At 46.5% G+C, this 17914-nt stretch overlaps 1 protein-coding gene and 1 non-coding gene across 6 annotated transcripts in view; both read left to right on the top strand.

Annotated features, from left to right (window-relative positions):
• LOC121576721 (septin-7-like) overlaps positions 1-17245 on the top strand; it is a 32632-nt gene extending 15387 nt beyond the window's left edge. For 2 of the 5 annotated variants that reach the window (XM_041890104.2, XM_041890103.2), the window contains exons 3-14: positions 4040-4146; positions 6642-6742; positions 6924-7058; positions 11880-11997; positions 12107-12199; positions 12363-12459; positions 13001-13012; positions 15979-16030; positions 16179-16307; positions 16591-16726; positions 16890-17035; positions 17165-17245. In XM_041890104.2, the coding sequence (XP_041746038.1) occupies positions 4040-4146; positions 6642-6742; positions 6924-7058; positions 11880-11997; positions 12107-12199; positions 12363-12459; positions 13001-13012; positions 15979-16030; positions 16179-16307; positions 16591-16726; positions 16890-17035; positions 17165-17204 (1166 nt within the window). In that variant the 3' untranslated portion in view covers positions 17205-17245. The remainder of the gene's footprint in view (positions 1-4039; positions 4147-6641; positions 6743-6923; positions 7059-11879; positions 11998-12106; positions 12200-12362; positions 12460-13000; positions 13013-15978; positions 16031-16178; positions 16308-16590; positions 16727-16889; positions 17036-17164) is intronic. The other 3 variants (XM_041890107.2, XM_041890106.2, XM_041890105.2) reach the window with 2 other exon arrangements.
• trnav-uac lies at positions 3218-3293 on the top strand. The gene has a single exon. It is a non-coding gene; the product is annotated as a tRNA-Val (tRNA).
• Positions 17246-17914: the final 669 nt, after the last annotated feature.

Below are 17914 nucleotides of genomic sequence, written 5' to 3'. Positions count from 1 at the left end.
AACGGGCGGGCCAGTCCATAGTATCAATGCCTTCTTGCAGGAACTGCTGACACACTCCAACCACATGAGGTCTAGCATTGTCTTGCATTAGGAGGAACCCAGGGCCAACCGCACCAGCATATGGTCTCACAAGGGGTCTGAGGATCTCATCTCGGTACCTAATGGCAGTCAGGCTACCTCTGGCGAGCACATGGAGGGCTGTGCGGCCCCCCAAAGAAATGCCACCCCACACCATGACTGACCCACCGCCAATCCGGTCATGCTGGAGGATGTTGCAGGCAGCAGAACGTTCTCCACGGCGTCTCCAGACTCTGTCACGTCTGTCACATGTGCTCAGTGTGAACCTGCTTTCATCTGTGAAGAGCACAGGGCGCCAGTGGCGAATTTGTCAATCTTGGTGTTCTCTGGCAAATGCCAAACGTCCTGCACGGTGTTGGGCTTTAAGCACAACCCCCACCTGTGGACGTCGGGCCCTCATACCACCCTCATGGAGTCTGTTTCTGACCGTTTGAGCAGACACATGCACATTTGTGGCCTGCTGGAGTTCATTTTGCAGGGCTCTGGCAGTGCTCCTCCTGCTCCTCCTTGCACAAAGGCGGAGGTAGCAGTCCTGCTACTGGGTTGTTGCCCTCCTACGGCCTCCTCCACATCTCCTGATGTACTGGCCTGTCTCCTGGTAGCGCCTCCATGCTCTGGACACTACGCTGACAGACACAGCAAACCTTCTTGCCACAGCTCACATTGATGTGCCATCCTGGATGAGCTGCACTACCTGAGCCACTTGTGTGGGTTGTAGACTCCGTCTCATGCTACCACTAGAGTGAAAGCACCGCCAGCATTCAAAAGTGACCAAAACATCAGCCAGGAAGCATAGGAACTGAGAAGTGGTCTGTGGTCACCACCTGCAAAACCAGTCCTTTATTGGGGGTGTCTTGCTAATTGCCTATAATTTCCACCTGTTGTCTATTCCATTTGCACAACAGCATGTGAAATGTATTGTCAATCAGTGTTGCTTCCTAAGTGGACAGTTTGATTTCACAGAAGTGTGATTGACTTGGAGTTACATTGTGTTGTTTAAGTGTATTTTTTTGAGCAGTGTATATGCACGAACTCTACCCAATTGTTTCGGCTGGGAAGCATGTGGATGCCTTTGTAAGTGGAGTACACTGCAGAGGACATTGGCTGTCATTTGGCCTGCATCCTCTTTGGAGCAGTTCTATTCGGTGTTTGGTTAGTGCCCTGTGTTGTGGCTGGGCTGTTGTGGCTCTTTTGCTGCTTTTCCACTGTAACACCAGTGTTACACTAGTGTATACACCATTACATTATACTAGGGAAGTTGTGTTTCCATAGCTAGGGCTGACAGTGAGGACTTGTGAAGAGCAGAATCAACAACCTCTGCATAATCAAAACAGTTGTTTTGTGAGAAGGTGTTCAAGTTCACAGTTAGCCATTGTTATGTAAATGAAAGCTGAAAAGTACCAGTGGCCTGGCTTTGGCCCTAAATGAGAGCAGGTTTGCCGGAGCCATGGCCCAGAGAGACACTGGTGCCGGACCGCGAGATGGAAACAGAAAAGTCTGGGCCTTTTGGATAAAACACTGTGGTAAATCCTGAGTGGAAATTCACCATTTAAATTAGGCACTTCCATACAGCTGAGGTGGACTGTTTGGGAAGAGAGGGGCCAGGGGGGTTTAATTGATCTGGGACAGCAGCAGGAGGGAAGATGAGGTGGGAGTTGGTTTTTAGATAGATGGTAGGTAAGGTGACTTGAGTAACCTGAAATGGTTCAGGTTCTTTGTGGTAATAATAGGCCTATAAAGGATAATATATATATTATTTCTCCATGTTTCAGTGTTTGGTTATTTATTTCCCTTCATAGCCAACATCAGCAAGCAGTCACACTCAAACTGACAAGGAGGCTGTAGACTATTTTATTTGTTTATTTATTTAACTAGGCAAGTCAGTTAAGAACAAATACTTATTTACAATGACAGCCTACACCAGCCAAACCCGGACGACACTGGGCCAATTGTGCGCCACCCTATGGGACTCCCAATCACAGCCAGTTGTGATACAGCCTGGAATTGAACCAGGAGGTCTGTAGTGACACCTCAAGCACTGAGATGCAGTGCCTTAGACCACTGCGCCACTCGGGAGCCCAGTGACCAGAGCTGAAAGCTCTTCAGCTGCTTGCTGCATTTTAATGCCAGGATTCCAATAGAGTTGATATTGCGTTTCTGCAAGATAGTTATTTAAAGTATCTTGTGTTTTTTTTCTAATCCGGTGAACTCTGATCCTAATTCTGTCCTCCCCCAGTGTCTAGTTAAACCCAAAACGCAGATTAATGTCCCAGAGTCCCAGAGTCCCAGGACCTAGACTCAGAACAGGGTCTCTCTATATCTGGGTGTTGTAGATCCATGTTGTATGCATGAGAGGCAGAGAGAAACAGAGGATCCCCAATGCCAGATTTCAGGGCCAAGAAGAGGGGAGGGTGACTGTCTGTGTGACTGGCTTCAATTAGAATGTATTATTATTATTATTAGAATGCCTTTGTAACTGCTATCAGGCTCCAGGGCATATCATCTGCAGGCACTCTGTCTGATCTGCTTTAGCTACACACCCCTGACCCTCTGTGGCCCCCCTCCATTCCTCTCAGAGAGACGTAGGAGATGCACTTACGTCCCACCCCCCTTCTGGTTTGGGAGGGTGACCACCTCCAGCACGGGCCGGGGGCTGGGATGTGTGAATTTACCCAGCAGACAGTGGGTGTGTTTAGTGTGTCTGTGTTATCTCCTGGTTAAACAGTGTGTTTAAAGAGGCAGGGGAACCTGTAACGTAGTGCTGTTTGTCAGTCAGCAATGAGCTGAGCAGTGTCTTGGTGTGGAGGAACCGCCCAGAGTCTACACCTCAAACAGAGGGTCTGGGTGACAGTTAAGAGAAACACTGGAATCTGAGGATTTCACAACTGTTCAGGACAACCTGACAATTATCCGGGACACAGTCATCATAATTTGGGGTGGCAAATGATTTGGTTGTAAATGTAATGTAGTATTGTATGCAGAGAGGAACACATACAACCCCACTAATCTAAACAGTTAGTCATTATCAGGCAGTATTGATGGAAGAGAGATGGCCCCATGAACCTCCCCTCAAGTTTGTTTTCTGTTGTGCTGTTAGGATTTCCTGTAAGTGATCCCCTTAACCCCAAGAAAATGTATTGGTCCCGTGTAGCTCAGTTGGTAGAGCATGGCGCTTACAATGCCAGGGTTGTGGGTTCGATTCCCACGGGGGGCCAGTATGAAAAGTGTATGCACTCACTAACTGTAAGTCGCTCTGGATAAGAGCGTCTGCTAAATGACTAATAAAAAAATAAAAAAAGGGCTATGTGTTGACGTGAGATGGGTGGAGAGGGAGGCGGTGGGGTGCCCCCTGCTGGGACAGTGGTGGTAGTGCTGCTGTTGCTCAGCTGCTGGTGGGGTGGTCATGCCGGGCAACCCTCCCAGAGCACCGTAGAAGTCACTCCCCAGCACAGTTTGCCAGATGCCCACTCATTAATCACTGTAAGTGGGAGATGGAGGCTGTGTGTTTAATCATCTGTAAATTAATAGGTCATGTCATTTAGCAGACACTCTTATCCATATAGTCAAACCGACAACATGCTGAATGATTCTAATGTCAGGGTGGGAAGAACGGTGAAGGAACATTGGGGAGAGAGGATATTTTTTATTCCCTCGGACTACAAGCCTACTCTCTGGCAGATGCACTTTTGACCTTTCCAAGTGAGACACGGAATCAGCCTTGTATATCCTGTGCTGCAATTCTTTGGGACAGAAATTACCTTCAAACCTTAGACTGTGACTGTGTCACAACAGGGTGTGTGTATGATGTTAGTAAGTGTGTTGAGGTGTTTGCATAGGCAAATGAAAGCTAACTGTATGCTGAAACATGTTGGTTTTACCTATGTTATTTTACCTATGGTGTTGGTGGATTACATGGATTGACAATGTAACTGATGTCTGATCTCCTTATCTCCTCCCATAGGTGAGTCTGGATTGGGGAAATCCACGCTCATCAACTCCCTCTTCCTGACTGACCTGTACTCCAAGGATTACCCAGGGCCATCCCTACGGATCAAGAAGACTGTGCAGGTAGCCAACATCCCCCTCTCCTTGACCTCTCACCCCTGACCTGACCTACCTCTCATCCATGTTTGTCTCTCTTCATGGTTGGGACTACTCCCAAATCCCCTCCATTATCTCTCTAGCTGGTTACAACTCCCCCCTGGCCTCAACCCTCCCCCTCCACCTATCTAACCATCCCCCATCTCCACCACAATCCACATGTGGAAGTTCAACACAAGCAAAGGCCAGAGAGCACGCAGCAATCAGGCCTAAGCAAACAAACCAAATTGCCACTGGATGGTCACAGTGGTCAGGCCAGAGGCAACGCACCCAGAGAACCAGCAGCCTTATATGGCCTTGATAAACAGGAGATGGACAGATGAAGAGGCTGCATCTGGAGGACCAGGGGGAGGGGAGGTAGGGATGTAGGCTAGTTAAGGGTGTTTGGGGAGGTTTGTGTGGCCTCTGTTTAGAATGGGGACAAGGAGGGGGAGGAGAAGGGGAGAAGTTGGACTCAGGCGTGCTGGTTCCTCTTGGAGCCTGAAGGGGTCAGTAAGAGGTTAGGAATGTTCCCATGAAACTCAACACCCAGTGGTGACTTTCCCACCAAACACAAGACTGCCATCTCTGAGGCATCCTGTAATAACCTCCTGTCTTTATGACGCATATGCAAAGGCACACACACTAAGACACACTCACTCACACACACAGGGGTGGTGCTTGATATTTGGGTTCATACTGAGAGCACTGATGTGTTGGAGTTAGTAACCATGGCAGGCACGTGCACAGACAGGGGTTTAACTGTTCAGAACACCTGCCCCTTTGCCCTCCCACTTGCCAAGTGCCCTTTGTGGGTGGTGACTTTTTATTTATTTTGTTGTTGTTCTGAACCCATTGCCCGCAAGTCGTCGTGACGTCGTCAACTTCGCCACTACCCACCCTGTCCGTTGGTTGGTTGCACCTGTTGGTCTGCCCTGTACGGAGCTCGCACGCGCCCGGTATCCAAACATGCGTGGCTTGAGATGCGGTCATCGGTCGTGTGTGTGTAGTTAGCTACCTAGTTTAAATATCAATAGTACTGCCACAGCAGCTGCAGCATATCACTTGATAACACTTGATCATCAATATTGGGTCTGGCTGGCTGATAGCCGCAGCAGAGAGGCAGAAGACAGAGAGAGGAGCGGCTGCATCTACGACCCTCCGACTCAACTCCATCCCTTCTTCAGTCGGGAGTTGCAGCAGTCTAGACTCTAGCTAACCACCATATGCTAAAATGTTCACACAAGCCACTAGCCAGCCAGCCATATATCATGAGTTAGAAGATTATTAATAACATATTATGAAGTTATTATTTAAGAGCATTGAAAATAAATCACATTCAGTAAAAAAAAATGTTTTGCTAGCTAACTAGCAGATTTACATAAACATCAATGATCAGCTGAAAGACCACTCTCTATTACCAATGTCAGTCATGTCTTTAGGGGGCACTGTAACTAGCTTGCTTACAATTTGAGATGAGTGAGTGTGTTGTTGCCCTTTTTTCATTTTGAGCCTCTCCCCCCTGAATGGTCTGTGCACGGCCCTGAGCCATGCATGGTAAGTCACAATCTCCTAAATTAGAATCACAGTCATATAAAGCTGCTCCAAAAAATGTGCTTGTTCGTGAGCAAATGTTTGACTTCACTTTTGAATGTAGACAGAAGTACGCTGTTTTGCACATTTGTTGAGGCCTGAGATTCCTGGTTGTGTCTCAGGGGTCCCTGTGGTTCCTGCTGATGTGTTTGATTCTCCATTGAAGAGTGTGTGCAATGTTTAGGAATGGAGCTGTTTGGGTCAGCCAAAGCCACTGTGTAAATGTGGAGGGGTAAACTTGGGGCCAGTGAGCTGTGTGCGGCTGTGTGCGGCTGTCTGCTGCGGCCGCCGTGGGCTGAGGGGTAGAGACAGGGGAAGAGTATTTATATTCCAGAACAATCTCTTATGTTTGTCAAATGGTCACATTCTGTCTACTCAGATTTCACTGAACTGATGGGTGCATATTTTTGGGGTTTTCTTCCTTTGTTTTTCATTCACTGAAATTGATTTAAAAGCAGATATGCAGACACACACACATACAATCACAAACACTTACAAAAGTGTTTTGAGTGCTTGATATATGCCCAGCTAGAAAAAAAATCTGTATCTAAACTAAAGAGTTCTGCAAAGGCAAAGAATGTGTTTTTGAGTGTTTAGAGAGACTGAAAGGGGTCAACCCAAAATAACTACCCTTGTGAAATGAAAGTATGCAGCCAAACAGAGAGCAGCTGAGACTAACAGCAGTAGGAAGAGAGTTTAGTCTCCTAAACTGTAAAAAAAAATCAACCAACACCATATCACTGTGTCCCAGCTGCCATTCTGACCCAGGACCACCCCCCTGGGGACTAACATGATAAAGCTATTGATGAACTATAGTGTGTGGGGGAACTGAGGGATAAAATGGGAGCTATGGTGTGCGGTTTTAGAGCAACTGTGTTGCTGTTTTACAGGTGGAGCAGTCCAAGGTTCTGGTGAAGGAAGGGGGTGTCCAGCTCACTCTCACCATCGTTGATACACCAGGGTTTGGAGATGCAGTGGATAATAGTAACTGGTGAGTAATAGTGAGTATTGGGAGTGATTGTGAGCATGTATGAATGGCGTAGTTTGTATGTTGCGTAGGAGTGTGAATATGTGCGATATGCTCTCTGCCTCAATGAGAGTCTACATGTAGAGTAAACAACATTTTCCTATTTTCTCTCTCTTTCTGTCGTTAATCATCATCCCCCTCTCAGCTGGCAGCCTGTCATTAACTACATTGACAGTAAGTGTGAGGACTTCCTGAATGCAGAGTCCAGGGTGAACCGAAGACTGATGCCAGACAACAGGGTTCACTGCTGCCTGTACTTCATTACCCCCTCTGGCCATGGGTGAGTACTGACACTGACAGGCCTTGTAGGGACAGGCCCTTTGTCATGGACCAGTATTACAATGATGCCGTATAACGTACAGTATGTATGATGCCTATGCTACCCACCTGATCCACTTCCCTTGTCTCATAAAGATACTTGTTTGAGCTGAAGCACATTTGTTGTACAGTATGTGTACTGGATCACATGGATAATAGAAATGATAGATTTAAAAACATTCCTTCTACATAATATATGCCATTTAGCAGACACTTTTATCCAAAGCAACTTACAGTCATGCGTGCATACATTTTACGTATGGGTGGTCCCGGGAATAGATCCCACTATCCCGGCATTGCAAGCGCCAAAGCCATGCTCTACCAACTGAGCTACAGAGGACCACTTCTCTGTGCTGCTACTCATTCAAGGGTTTTTCTACATTGTAGAATAATAGTGAAGATATCAAAACTATGAAATAGCACATATGGAATCATGTAGTAACCAAAAAAGTGTTAAACAAATCAAAATATATGTTATATTTGAGATTCTTGATATAGCCACCCTTGGCCTTGATGACAGCTTTGCACACTCTTGGCATTCTCTCAACCAGCTTCACCTGGAATGCTTTTCCAACAGTCTTGAAGGAGTTCCCACATATGCTTAGCACTTGTTGGCTGCTTTTCCTTCACTCTGCGGTCCGACTCATCCCAAACCATCTCAATTTGGTTGAGGTCGGGTTATTGTGGAGGCCAGGTAATCTGATGCAGCACTCTATCACTCTCCTTCTTGGTCAAATAGTCCTTACACAGCCTGGAGTTGTGTTGGGTCATTGTCCTGTTGAAAAACAAATGATAGTCCCTCTAAGCCCAAACAAGATGGGATGGCTTATCGCTGCAGAATGCTGTGGTAGCCATGCTGGTTAAGTGTGCCTTGAATTCTAAATAAATCACAGACAGTGTCACCAGCAAAGCACCCCCACACCATAACACCTCCTCCTGTCTCACAAAGACACGGCAGTTGGAACCAAAAATCTCAAATTTGGACTCCAGACCAAAGGACACATTTCCACCGGTCTAATGTCCATTGCTTGTGTTTCTTGGCCCAAGCAAGTCTCTTCTTATTATTGGTGTCCTTTAGTAGTGGTTTCTTTTCAGTAATTCGACCATGAAGGCCTGATTCATGCAGTCTCCTCTGAACAGTTGATGTTGAGATGTGTCTGTTACTTGAACTCTGTGAAGCATATATTTGGGCTGCAATTTCTGAGGCTGGTAACTCTAATGAATTTATCCTCTGCAGCAGAGGTAACTCTGGGTCTTCCATTCCTGTGGCGGTCCTCATGAGAGCCAGTTTCATCATAGCGCCTGATGGTTTTTGCGACTGCACTTGAAGAAACTTTCAAAGTTCTTGAAATGTTCTGTATCGACTGACCTTCATGTCTTAAAGTAATGGGGGCTGTAGTTTCTCTTTGCTTATTTGAGCTGTTCTTGCCATAATGTGGACTTGGTCTTTTACCAAATACGGCTATATTCTGTATATCCCCCCCCTACTGTCACGCCCTGGCTCTGGGGACTCTTATATGGTGAGCCAGGGTGTGGATTGTCTATGTTGAATTTTCTTTGTCAGGTTCTAGATCATATATTTCTATGTTGGCCGGGGTGGTTCCCAATCAGAGGCAGCTGTGGCTTGTTGTCTCTGATTGGTAACCATACTTAGGCAGCCTGTTTTGCACTTGTTATTTGTGGGATCTTGTTCCGGAGAGGTTTGTGTTTTGTTAACCTTAGGACTTCACGTATCGTTTTGTTGTTTTTGTGATTGTTATAAAGTACTCATTAAAAGATGTACGCCTATCACGCTGCGCCTTGGTCTGCTTCCTATGACGATCGTGACAGAAGATCCCACCAAATAAGGACCAAGCAGCGTGTCCAGGAGCAAACGCCGGAGGTAACGCTAGTGGATGTCCTCCTCGGTTGGGGGAAGATCACCGAGGAGGAGGCCGTCCGCTACCGGAGGGCGATGAGGGAGGATGCCCAGGCAGGAGAGGAGAAGCGGCGCCAACCGGGCTGTCGTCGGACAGGCGAGAGGCAACCCCAATAACTATTTTGTGGGGGGCACACGGCATGGACGACGGGGCTGCTGGAGGCAGCTACAGGGCGAGTTTGTGGACTAGGAGAGGAGGCCACCAGGTTACGGGGGCCATTGGTCATGAGGGGGAAGGAGAGTGTAGAGGCACGGCGAGAGGTACTGGGGTGTGTTACCAGTCCGGTCCGGCCCGTTCCTGATCCCCGCACAAGGCCAGTGGTGTGTGTTCCCAGTACGGTCCGGCCTGTTCCTGTCCCTCGCACCAAGCCTGTGATGCGCGTCGCCAGCCCGGCCCGGCCTGTTCCTGCCCCTCGCACCAAGCCTGTGGTGCGCGTCGCCAGCCCGGCCTGTTCCTGCCCCTCGCACCAAGACTGTGGTGCGCGTCGTCAGTCCGGCACAGCCCGTGCCTGTTCCACCGGTGCCTGGTCAGGTACCGGTCAGCTGCTCCACATCGGAGCCTGAGCAATCCGCTCCACCGGTGTCCAGTCCAGCTCCGGCCAGCGGGACCAGACCAGGGGCGCTACGGGGAGGGTAGCGAGAGAGTGGTGGTCACGCCTGGAGCCGGATCCACCTCCGAGGCGGAATGCCCACCCGGCCCCTCCCCTGTTGGGTTTAGTTGGCGCGGTCGCAGTCCGCGCCTTTGGGGGGGGGGTACTGTCACGCCCTGGCTCTGGGGACTCTTATATGTTGAGCCAGGGTGTGGATTGTCTATGTTGAATTTTCTTTGTCAGGTTCTAGATCATGTATTTCTATGTTGGCCGGGGTGGTTCCCAATCAGAGGCAGCTGTGGCTTGTTGTCTCTGATTGGGAACCATACTTAGGCAGCCTGTTTTGCACTTGTTATTTGTGGGATCTTGTTCCGGAGAGGTTTGTGTTTTGTTAACCTTAGGACTTCACGTATCGTTTTTGTGATTGTTATAAAGTACTCATTAAAAGATGTACGCATATCACGCTGCGCCTTGGTCTGCTTCCTATGACGATCGTGACACCTACCTTGTCACAACACAACTGATTGGCTCAAACGCATTAAGAAGGAAAGAAATTCCACAAATTAACTTTTAAGAAGGCACACCTGTTAATTGAAATGCATTCCAGGTGACTACCTCATGAAGCTGGTTGAGAGAATGCCAAGAATGTGCAAAGCTGTCATCAAGGTAAAGGGTGGCTATTTGAAGAATCTAAAATATCAAATATATTTTGATTTGTTTAACACTTTTTTGGTTACTTTATGATTCCATATGTGTTATTTCATAGTTTTGATGTCTTCACTATTATTCTACAATGTAGAAAATAGTAAAAATAAAGAGAAAACCTGGAATGAGTAGGTGTTCTAAAACTTTTGACCAGTAGTGTATATGCTTTTGATCGTGTGCCTTTGCCTTTATCTATGCATCTCTGCCTGCCTATGTATGTGAGGCTGAACGTGAACATGAGTGTATGAGTAGATTGGAGTGTAGGCGTATGCGTGAGTTCACATATGTGAGTGGGAAGCGAGAGAGAGAGATGTAGGCTGCCAACGTTGTGACCCACAAGATTGCATAACACCACTAGACTGAGCGTGCTCTGTGGAGGATGTGATGGGAGCGCTCTCACCATCACTGAGCCAGCCAATCAGGAGGCAGCAGCTCACTGAGGAGCCCCTGAGCTCAGAATCCCTGGGAATGGGATGCTTTAGTTTCAGCCTAGAAAAACGCCTCAATAGATAGCCCCAATAGCAACTCAGCTAGGCCCACAATTTGTATCATAGCACACCCTATCCAACTTCATACTTCTTAACAAACCATGGTTGCTGTAATTATATGCAGCCATAAGGAGTAGGGACACATTGTTGTGACATTATATAAGATCCTGAAATTCTAAGAGAAAATGTCAGTTGTTAGACCCACACAGGGTGATGTATTAAGAGATCAGAGATCATGTCAGCCCTTGCCTCTGACCCCCTGCCCCTGATAATGTGGAGACAAATTCAGAACATGACCTTTCACCTCTGTCAGGTCTGTCTCTGTCTCTCTGCCCATACTTCATAAGCCTCCTCTACTCCTTACTCCAGCTGGTCTGTTGCTCTGTATCTCTACAGTCATGGAATACACAGCACCCCCCCACCCACCCTTACTGCTCTGCCCCCTCCAGCCCTCCCCTCCTCTCCGGTCCCTGGACAGAACTCGCTCTCTCAGGCCACAGAGAAGAATAGCCTCTTTGTCCAGCTACTCACTCACCAGCCAGAGTGAGAACATCACAGAGTGAATAACAAAGAGAATCCCTCATGAGCCCACCATGACATAATTATTAGTGGTCGCTGACTGTAAAAAACAAAAGACAGAAAAATAAATAAGTCAGTGACTGTTTCTTTGATTCCTTTGTTCCCCCACTGTGTTTTCTTGCCAGTGACCCTCTACTGCGTCAGTTTGAGCATAACGTGTACTAATAGCATTCGCGTAATGTCGGAAACTCTGAAATGTCCGACTTGCTAACCTAGGCGGAAGAGTCGGATCCTGAGTTTCCCAATTGGGAGGTATCAGAATCAACCAATAGGAAGCTCTACGCAAATAACTTGCATTCATTTTAACTCGGAGGTCCCGAGTTTCCGACATGGCGTGAATGCCGCATAACTACAGAGAATTATTCAGGACTATGTCACATCAAAGCATAGATCAGCCTTCCCTGCATGCCTGTGTTTGTCTGACTGGATGACTCTGTAACTGTATGATTGTGCAACAACAGAGCCTCAGAACAGATTTTTTAACTGTGTGAATGCCCCTTTAGGCTGAAGCCCCTGGACATTGAGTTTATGAAGCGTCTCCATGACAAGGTCAACGTGATCCCTCTCATCGCCAAGGCAGACACCCTGACACCTGAGGAATGTCAGCTGTTCAAGAAACAGGTGTGGTTGTGGATGTGTGTGTAGGAAGTATTTGTGTTATCACAATAATATTGTGTGTACCGGTGTGTGGCAATAACTCACTTCATTTTTACCTTCAACTCATCCTCAGATAATGAAGGAAATCCAAGAACACAAGATCAAGATCTACGAGTTTCCTGACACAGCGGACGATGAGGACAGCAAGCTCATCCGTAAGATCAAGGTAGTGTACAAAGAGAGTGCGGGAGACAGATACAGTCAATTCAGTCCACACTAGTCCCTATCTGCCCTTGTTTATCCCTGTCAGTTTGGTTATCTAATAGTTTGTCGATACTGTACAGGCTCACTGATTAACTGTCACTGGTCCCTCTGTCCCTGTGTGGCAGGAGCAGATGCCTCTGGCGGTGGTTGGCAGCAACGTGGTGATCGAAGTGAACGGCAAGAAAGTCAGAGGTCGTCAGTACCCCTGGGGCGTGGCAGAAGGTAGGTTCAGCATGGGCCGGGCTGGGTTCTCTGTTCTCTGGCTGAGATGAGATGAGATGAGACAGTGGCATTATGTTTTCTGTGGGTTGTTGAGGGTTGCACTGAAGAATGCTCTTTATTAACGTCATTCACTGTGCCATGCTTGTGGATGGAGCACAGGAGTGTGGAGATCCAGTGTAGGGAAGCTGCATGGTCTTCCAGGACACCCTCCCCCAGATAGTGTGTCTGACAGGGATTCTGGAAAAGGGGGACAGAGATCTAATAGGGTATCATGGTCCGTCCGACAGTAAACACTGTACTGTACTGTACCACCCACTGACATCAGAGAGAAAGACTGTCACCCTGTTTTTTCATCATTGGCCACAATGGATCATTGTTGTTGTTGTTGTTCTCCACTTGATTTTCTTTTGTTTAAGTCCCCTGAAAGACTATTCTTTCATTTTCAAGTGTTGCTCTGTGGTTGACCGTTTATCAGTCTTTCACTTTTTCATTCTTTCTTTTCTCTTTTTTCTTTCTGTCTATTCTTTTCCATGACTGACAGAGGGCATTTTTGGTAAACAAAACCATCTCTCACTTTTTCTACTACTCTCCCTCAGGCCTTCCTCCCCTCTTCGCCTTTATGTTGCTGTCATTAGGTTGATGGTCAAAGTGGAGCTCTTACTAGTCATGGAGAAAACTAAAGGCTGTTCAGTGCTGACGCTACTCCTAGAATAAAGCAACATCACCCTCAACTCATGTTTATAGGTGCCCAATTATCTTAATATTAAAAGTAAAAACTTTTCCAAAACTGCATGATCCACCTTTATCTGTTTTAGTCATCATTTGGCCACTCATGAACACTCATACAATTATAGACATGTTAAGAGATAAAGGCGCATTTGCACAAACTTGCTGTATACATATTTTGCATGCATACAAACATTCACTTACGTATATAGCTGCACACTCTTGCTCTAAATCCTTGCACAGTGATTCTGTTTGCTGGCACTCCCTCCCTGTAGTTGCACTCTGTGTCCACAGGGGGTCAATCACACTACTATACTGAACAAAAATATAAACTCAACATGCAACAATATCAAAGATTTTACTGAGTTACAGTTCATAGAAGGAAATCAGTCAATTGAAATAAATAAATTAGGCCTTAATCTATGGATTTCACGACTGGGCAGGGGCGCAGCCATGGGTGGGCCTGGCTCCCAAGTGGGTGGGCCAGGCTCAGCCAATCAGAATGAGTTTTTTCCCCACAAAAGTGCTTTATTACAGACAGAAATACTCCTCAGCACCCCCCTCCCCCTCCTCAGACGATCCCGCAGGTGAAGAAGCCGAATGTGAAGGTCCTCTGCTGTCGTGGTTACACGTGGTCTGCGGTTGTGAGGCTGGTTGGATGTACTGCCAAATTCTCTAAAACGACGTTGGAGGTGGCTTATGGTAGCGAAATTAACATTAAATTCTCTGGCAACAGCTCTGGTGGACATTCCTGCAGTCAGCATGCCAATTGCACACTCCCTGATAACTTGAGACATCTGTGGCATTGTGTTGTGTGAGAAAACGGCACATTTTATAGTGGCCTTTTATTGTCCACAGTACAAGGTGCACCTATGTAATAATCACGCTGTTTAATCAGCTTCTTGATATGCCACCTGTCAGGTGGATGGGTTATCTTGGCAAAGCAGAAATGCTCACTAACAGGGATGTAAACACATTTGTGCATTACATTTGAGAGAAATAAGCTTTTTGTGTGTATGAAACATTTCTGGGATCTTTTATTTCAGCTCATGAAACATGGGACCAACACTTTACATGTTGAGTTTATATTTTTGTTCAGTATACATTGCATATTAATTCATAGAGCATTTTACAATAAGTACCTGGGCATGGGCTAAGACATTTTTCACTGCTCTTGTCTCATTCAATGGAAACATCCATGCAGGTATCATAACCTAACAACCATTAGTAGCTAAAGCACTCTGGCTTAAAACTCCAGATGGGCAGCTGACCTGATGCGAGAGCAGTAATCTTGCTCTTGCTCGCGATATTTCTGTTGTTGTTTTAACGTCAGAGCACTGAAAACAGTGAGGAGGCAACAACCATTCAGTCCAGCATACATCAGGAGTTTTCAGCCAATCGGCCGAGGGTGTATCTTTCCATTAGAGCTACAACCCTGCTTTGTTGTGTCCCTTTGACCTCAACTCAACCCAACCCTCCTCCACTCCCGTCCCATCACTGAGGCTGGCCTGCCCTGCCGGCCATCATACCCCCTCATGTAACCCCTCGTTCAGTAGACAGACAGGGTGGACAGACACAGGTTATGGGGGTCACCTGGGCAGGACCTGGGCTCCTGTGTGGCCTCCCCTCCCTCCGTCAGAAGTCACTCAGGTAGGTGACATCAGGGGATTGGTTGGCAAGCTGGGCTCTATGCATGCATCTCATCACGGGCAAGGTGTCCTCCTCCTGAGATCCACAGCTGACAGCGGGATGCATATTAGGTTTAGCCCTAAAGGAGGTGGGGCCTTGGGAGAGGAGCTATATAATAGACTCCTGAGTGGCGCAGTGGTCTAAGGCACTGCATCGCAGTGCTAACTGTGCCACTAGAGATCCTGGTTCGAATCCAGGCTCTGTCGCAGCCGGCCGCGACCGGGAGACTCATGGGCGGTGCACAATTGGCCCAGGGTAGGGGAGGGAATGGCCGGCAGGGATGTAGCTCAGTTGATAGAGCATGGCGTTTGCAACGCCAGGGTTGTGGGTTCAATTCCCACGGGGGGCCAGTATAAAAAAAATATGTATTCACTTAACTGTAAGTCGCTCTGGATAAGAGCGTCTGCTAAATGACTAAAATGTAAATAATAAAGGAGCCATGTTTTGATCAGGAAAGAGGAGGAATCCACATCCTAAGCAGCAGCATGGTGTCTCTGTAGTCCTTTTCCAGAATCCCATGTGATCTTCTAACCGTGTGTTTGTTTGAGCAGAGAGACTGTATGACCATCTAATCAGCTGAAATGAATGGCTTAGAGCAGTAGTCTGTCTGGTCCGTGACATGTTTGTCTATCTGACTGTTGTTGACTACTCATGTATACTACTGAATGTCTGTCTGAACAGTGGTCCAGTGAGATGTCCTGTCTCTGTCTTAGCAAGCAGTGATAGGTTTGACTGTGTCTGTGTGTAAACTAAACAATAATGTGTCTGCTCAGTGAACAGTCTGACTGTCTGAGCATGGCTCCTTTTGGCCAATGAATTTGTGTGTTACCTGTGTCTGTGTTTGACTACCTAACTGTCTCATCAGCTAATAGGCTGTGATTAGAGTGTACACTTGACTAGCTGAGTGACCCTGTGCTTTTTGGCTCCATAAGTAGAGGTTGTCCCTTTGATCCGAGAGCCTTTGTAATGTCGTTAGACACCAATTATTATTGGGAACTCTGGGAAGTGGTGTATATTCTACCAGTAGACACAGTAATGATGGATGGCCGTGTGATGAGATGAATCTCCGAGGGTCTCTGACATCTCTCTCTCTTCCTGTTTCAGTGGAGAACGGGGAGCACTGTGACTTTACTGTCTTACGGAACATGCTGATCAGGTGAGAGACACAGGATACATGTCAATCTTTTTATTCATCCTTTATTGTCAAAGTGATTATACCACAGTATTTACAGTATGTACAGTGATATAATTATAATTACAGTGATATCATTATTTGAGACAACATGACCAATTCCCTCCTGTAGGACCCATATGCAAGATCTGAAGGATGTGACCAACAACGTCCACTATGAGAACTACCGCAGCAAGAAGCTTGCTGCCGTCACCTGCAATGGAGGAGTGGACACCAGCAAGACCAAGAACCAAATGACCAGGTAAGAGAGATACATTAATTATCAGAGGAAATACCACAGATCTGATATGTTGAATAGTATTCAGACAGACTGAGTAATAATCTAAATGATGTTAAGACAACAAAAAGCAAGATCATTAATTTGCTATAAAGCTTATTTCATAGATGAACCTTTCGTTTGATACTTTAAGGTATTGTCATACTGTCGTTAAGTGACAGTTGACAAGACTATATTAGATGTGCTTCATGAATCACTGGTCACTGTTAGTGATGCTTGGTGTCTGTCCCTCACCTTTGACCTGTAGGAGCCCCCTGGCCCAGATGGAGGAGGAGCGGAGGGAACATGTCATGAAGATGAAGAAGATGGAGACTGAGATGGAGCAGGTGTTCGAGATGAAGGTCAAGGAGAAGAAACAGAAACTGAAGGACTCTGAGGCCGAGGTGTGTGTACTGTTGTGTGTGTGTGTGTGTGTGTGTGTGTGTGTGTGTGTTTGAACCAATTGGGACAGGAGTGGTAGAGAGAGTGTATGTCCATGTGGGGGTGTATTTGTGTCTTAGTCTGTTTTATTCACTAGTAACACATTTGCCACCCTTCCCTTCTCAGCTGGAGCGACGCCACGAGCAGATGAAAAAGAACTTGGAGGCTCAGTATAAGGAACTGGAGGAGAAGAGGCGCCACCATGAGGAAGAGAAGTCAAACTGGGAGGCACAGCAACGTATACTGGAGCAGCAGAAACTTGATGCTTCTAAGTAAGTGGCTGACATATTTACTCATCCTTGCTCTTTTTCTCTCAGACAAACATAGTATGTTTGGTGTATTTTTCTCAATGTAATGCAATGCTGAAATATGAAATAATCTCCCTTTGTCTGTTTTTACAGGACCATGGAAAAGAACAAAAAGAAAGGAAAGATCTTTTAAGAGTTTAATTCCTCCAATTAAATAGTACAAACTTGTTTTTACATCCCTTTTGATGCTCACACGATCTATGACCTGCAAACCACATACACTACACACACACACACATACACACATATTGTACTATTGTAGACATTCCATACCAACATTCCAGAAGTATGTTTCTCTTGCAGTACATGTCATACATGGACCTCACACATCACTAACTCACTCTCATAAAGTACATACAACAACACACCCCAATTACACACTCATACACCACCATACACACACACACACAGCCACATTGCTCTCTTGTGGTCTCTGCCAAAACCTTAACCTTTTATGTGGGAATAATATAATAATATGCCATTTAGCAGATACTTTTATCCAAAGCGACTTAGTCATGTGCACATACATCTTTACGTATGGGTGGTCCCGGGGATCGAACCCACTACCCCGGCATTACAAGCACCATGCTCTACCAATTGAGCTACAGAGGAATGCATTTGTATGTGAACGTCAATGCCTATTCTTGACATGGAGGAAATGATGTCCCTCTGATCTTTGGAGTTTTACACATGGCAGGCACCATGCATAGTCATCCTTTACAGAAGTGTACTACAGACTGGTTTCTAGATGCTGCTCTAGCCACCGAACTCACCTGTTTCTTCCAGCAGAGGCAGCTCAAGTCTTAGACCATTCACAAGCACACTCCATTGTGACACGTAATC

This window comes from Coregonus clupeaformis, chromosome 29 (assembly GCF_020615455.1).
Source record: "Coregonus clupeaformis isolate EN_2021a chromosome 29, ASM2061545v1, whole genome shotgun sequence".
In the NCBI taxonomy this organism is placed as follows: domain Eukaryota; kingdom Metazoa; phylum Chordata; class Actinopteri; order Salmoniformes; family Salmonidae; genus Coregonus; species Coregonus clupeaformis.
Note: the sequence above shows the minus strand (reverse complement) of the source record. Positions and strands in the feature narration are given on the sequence as shown.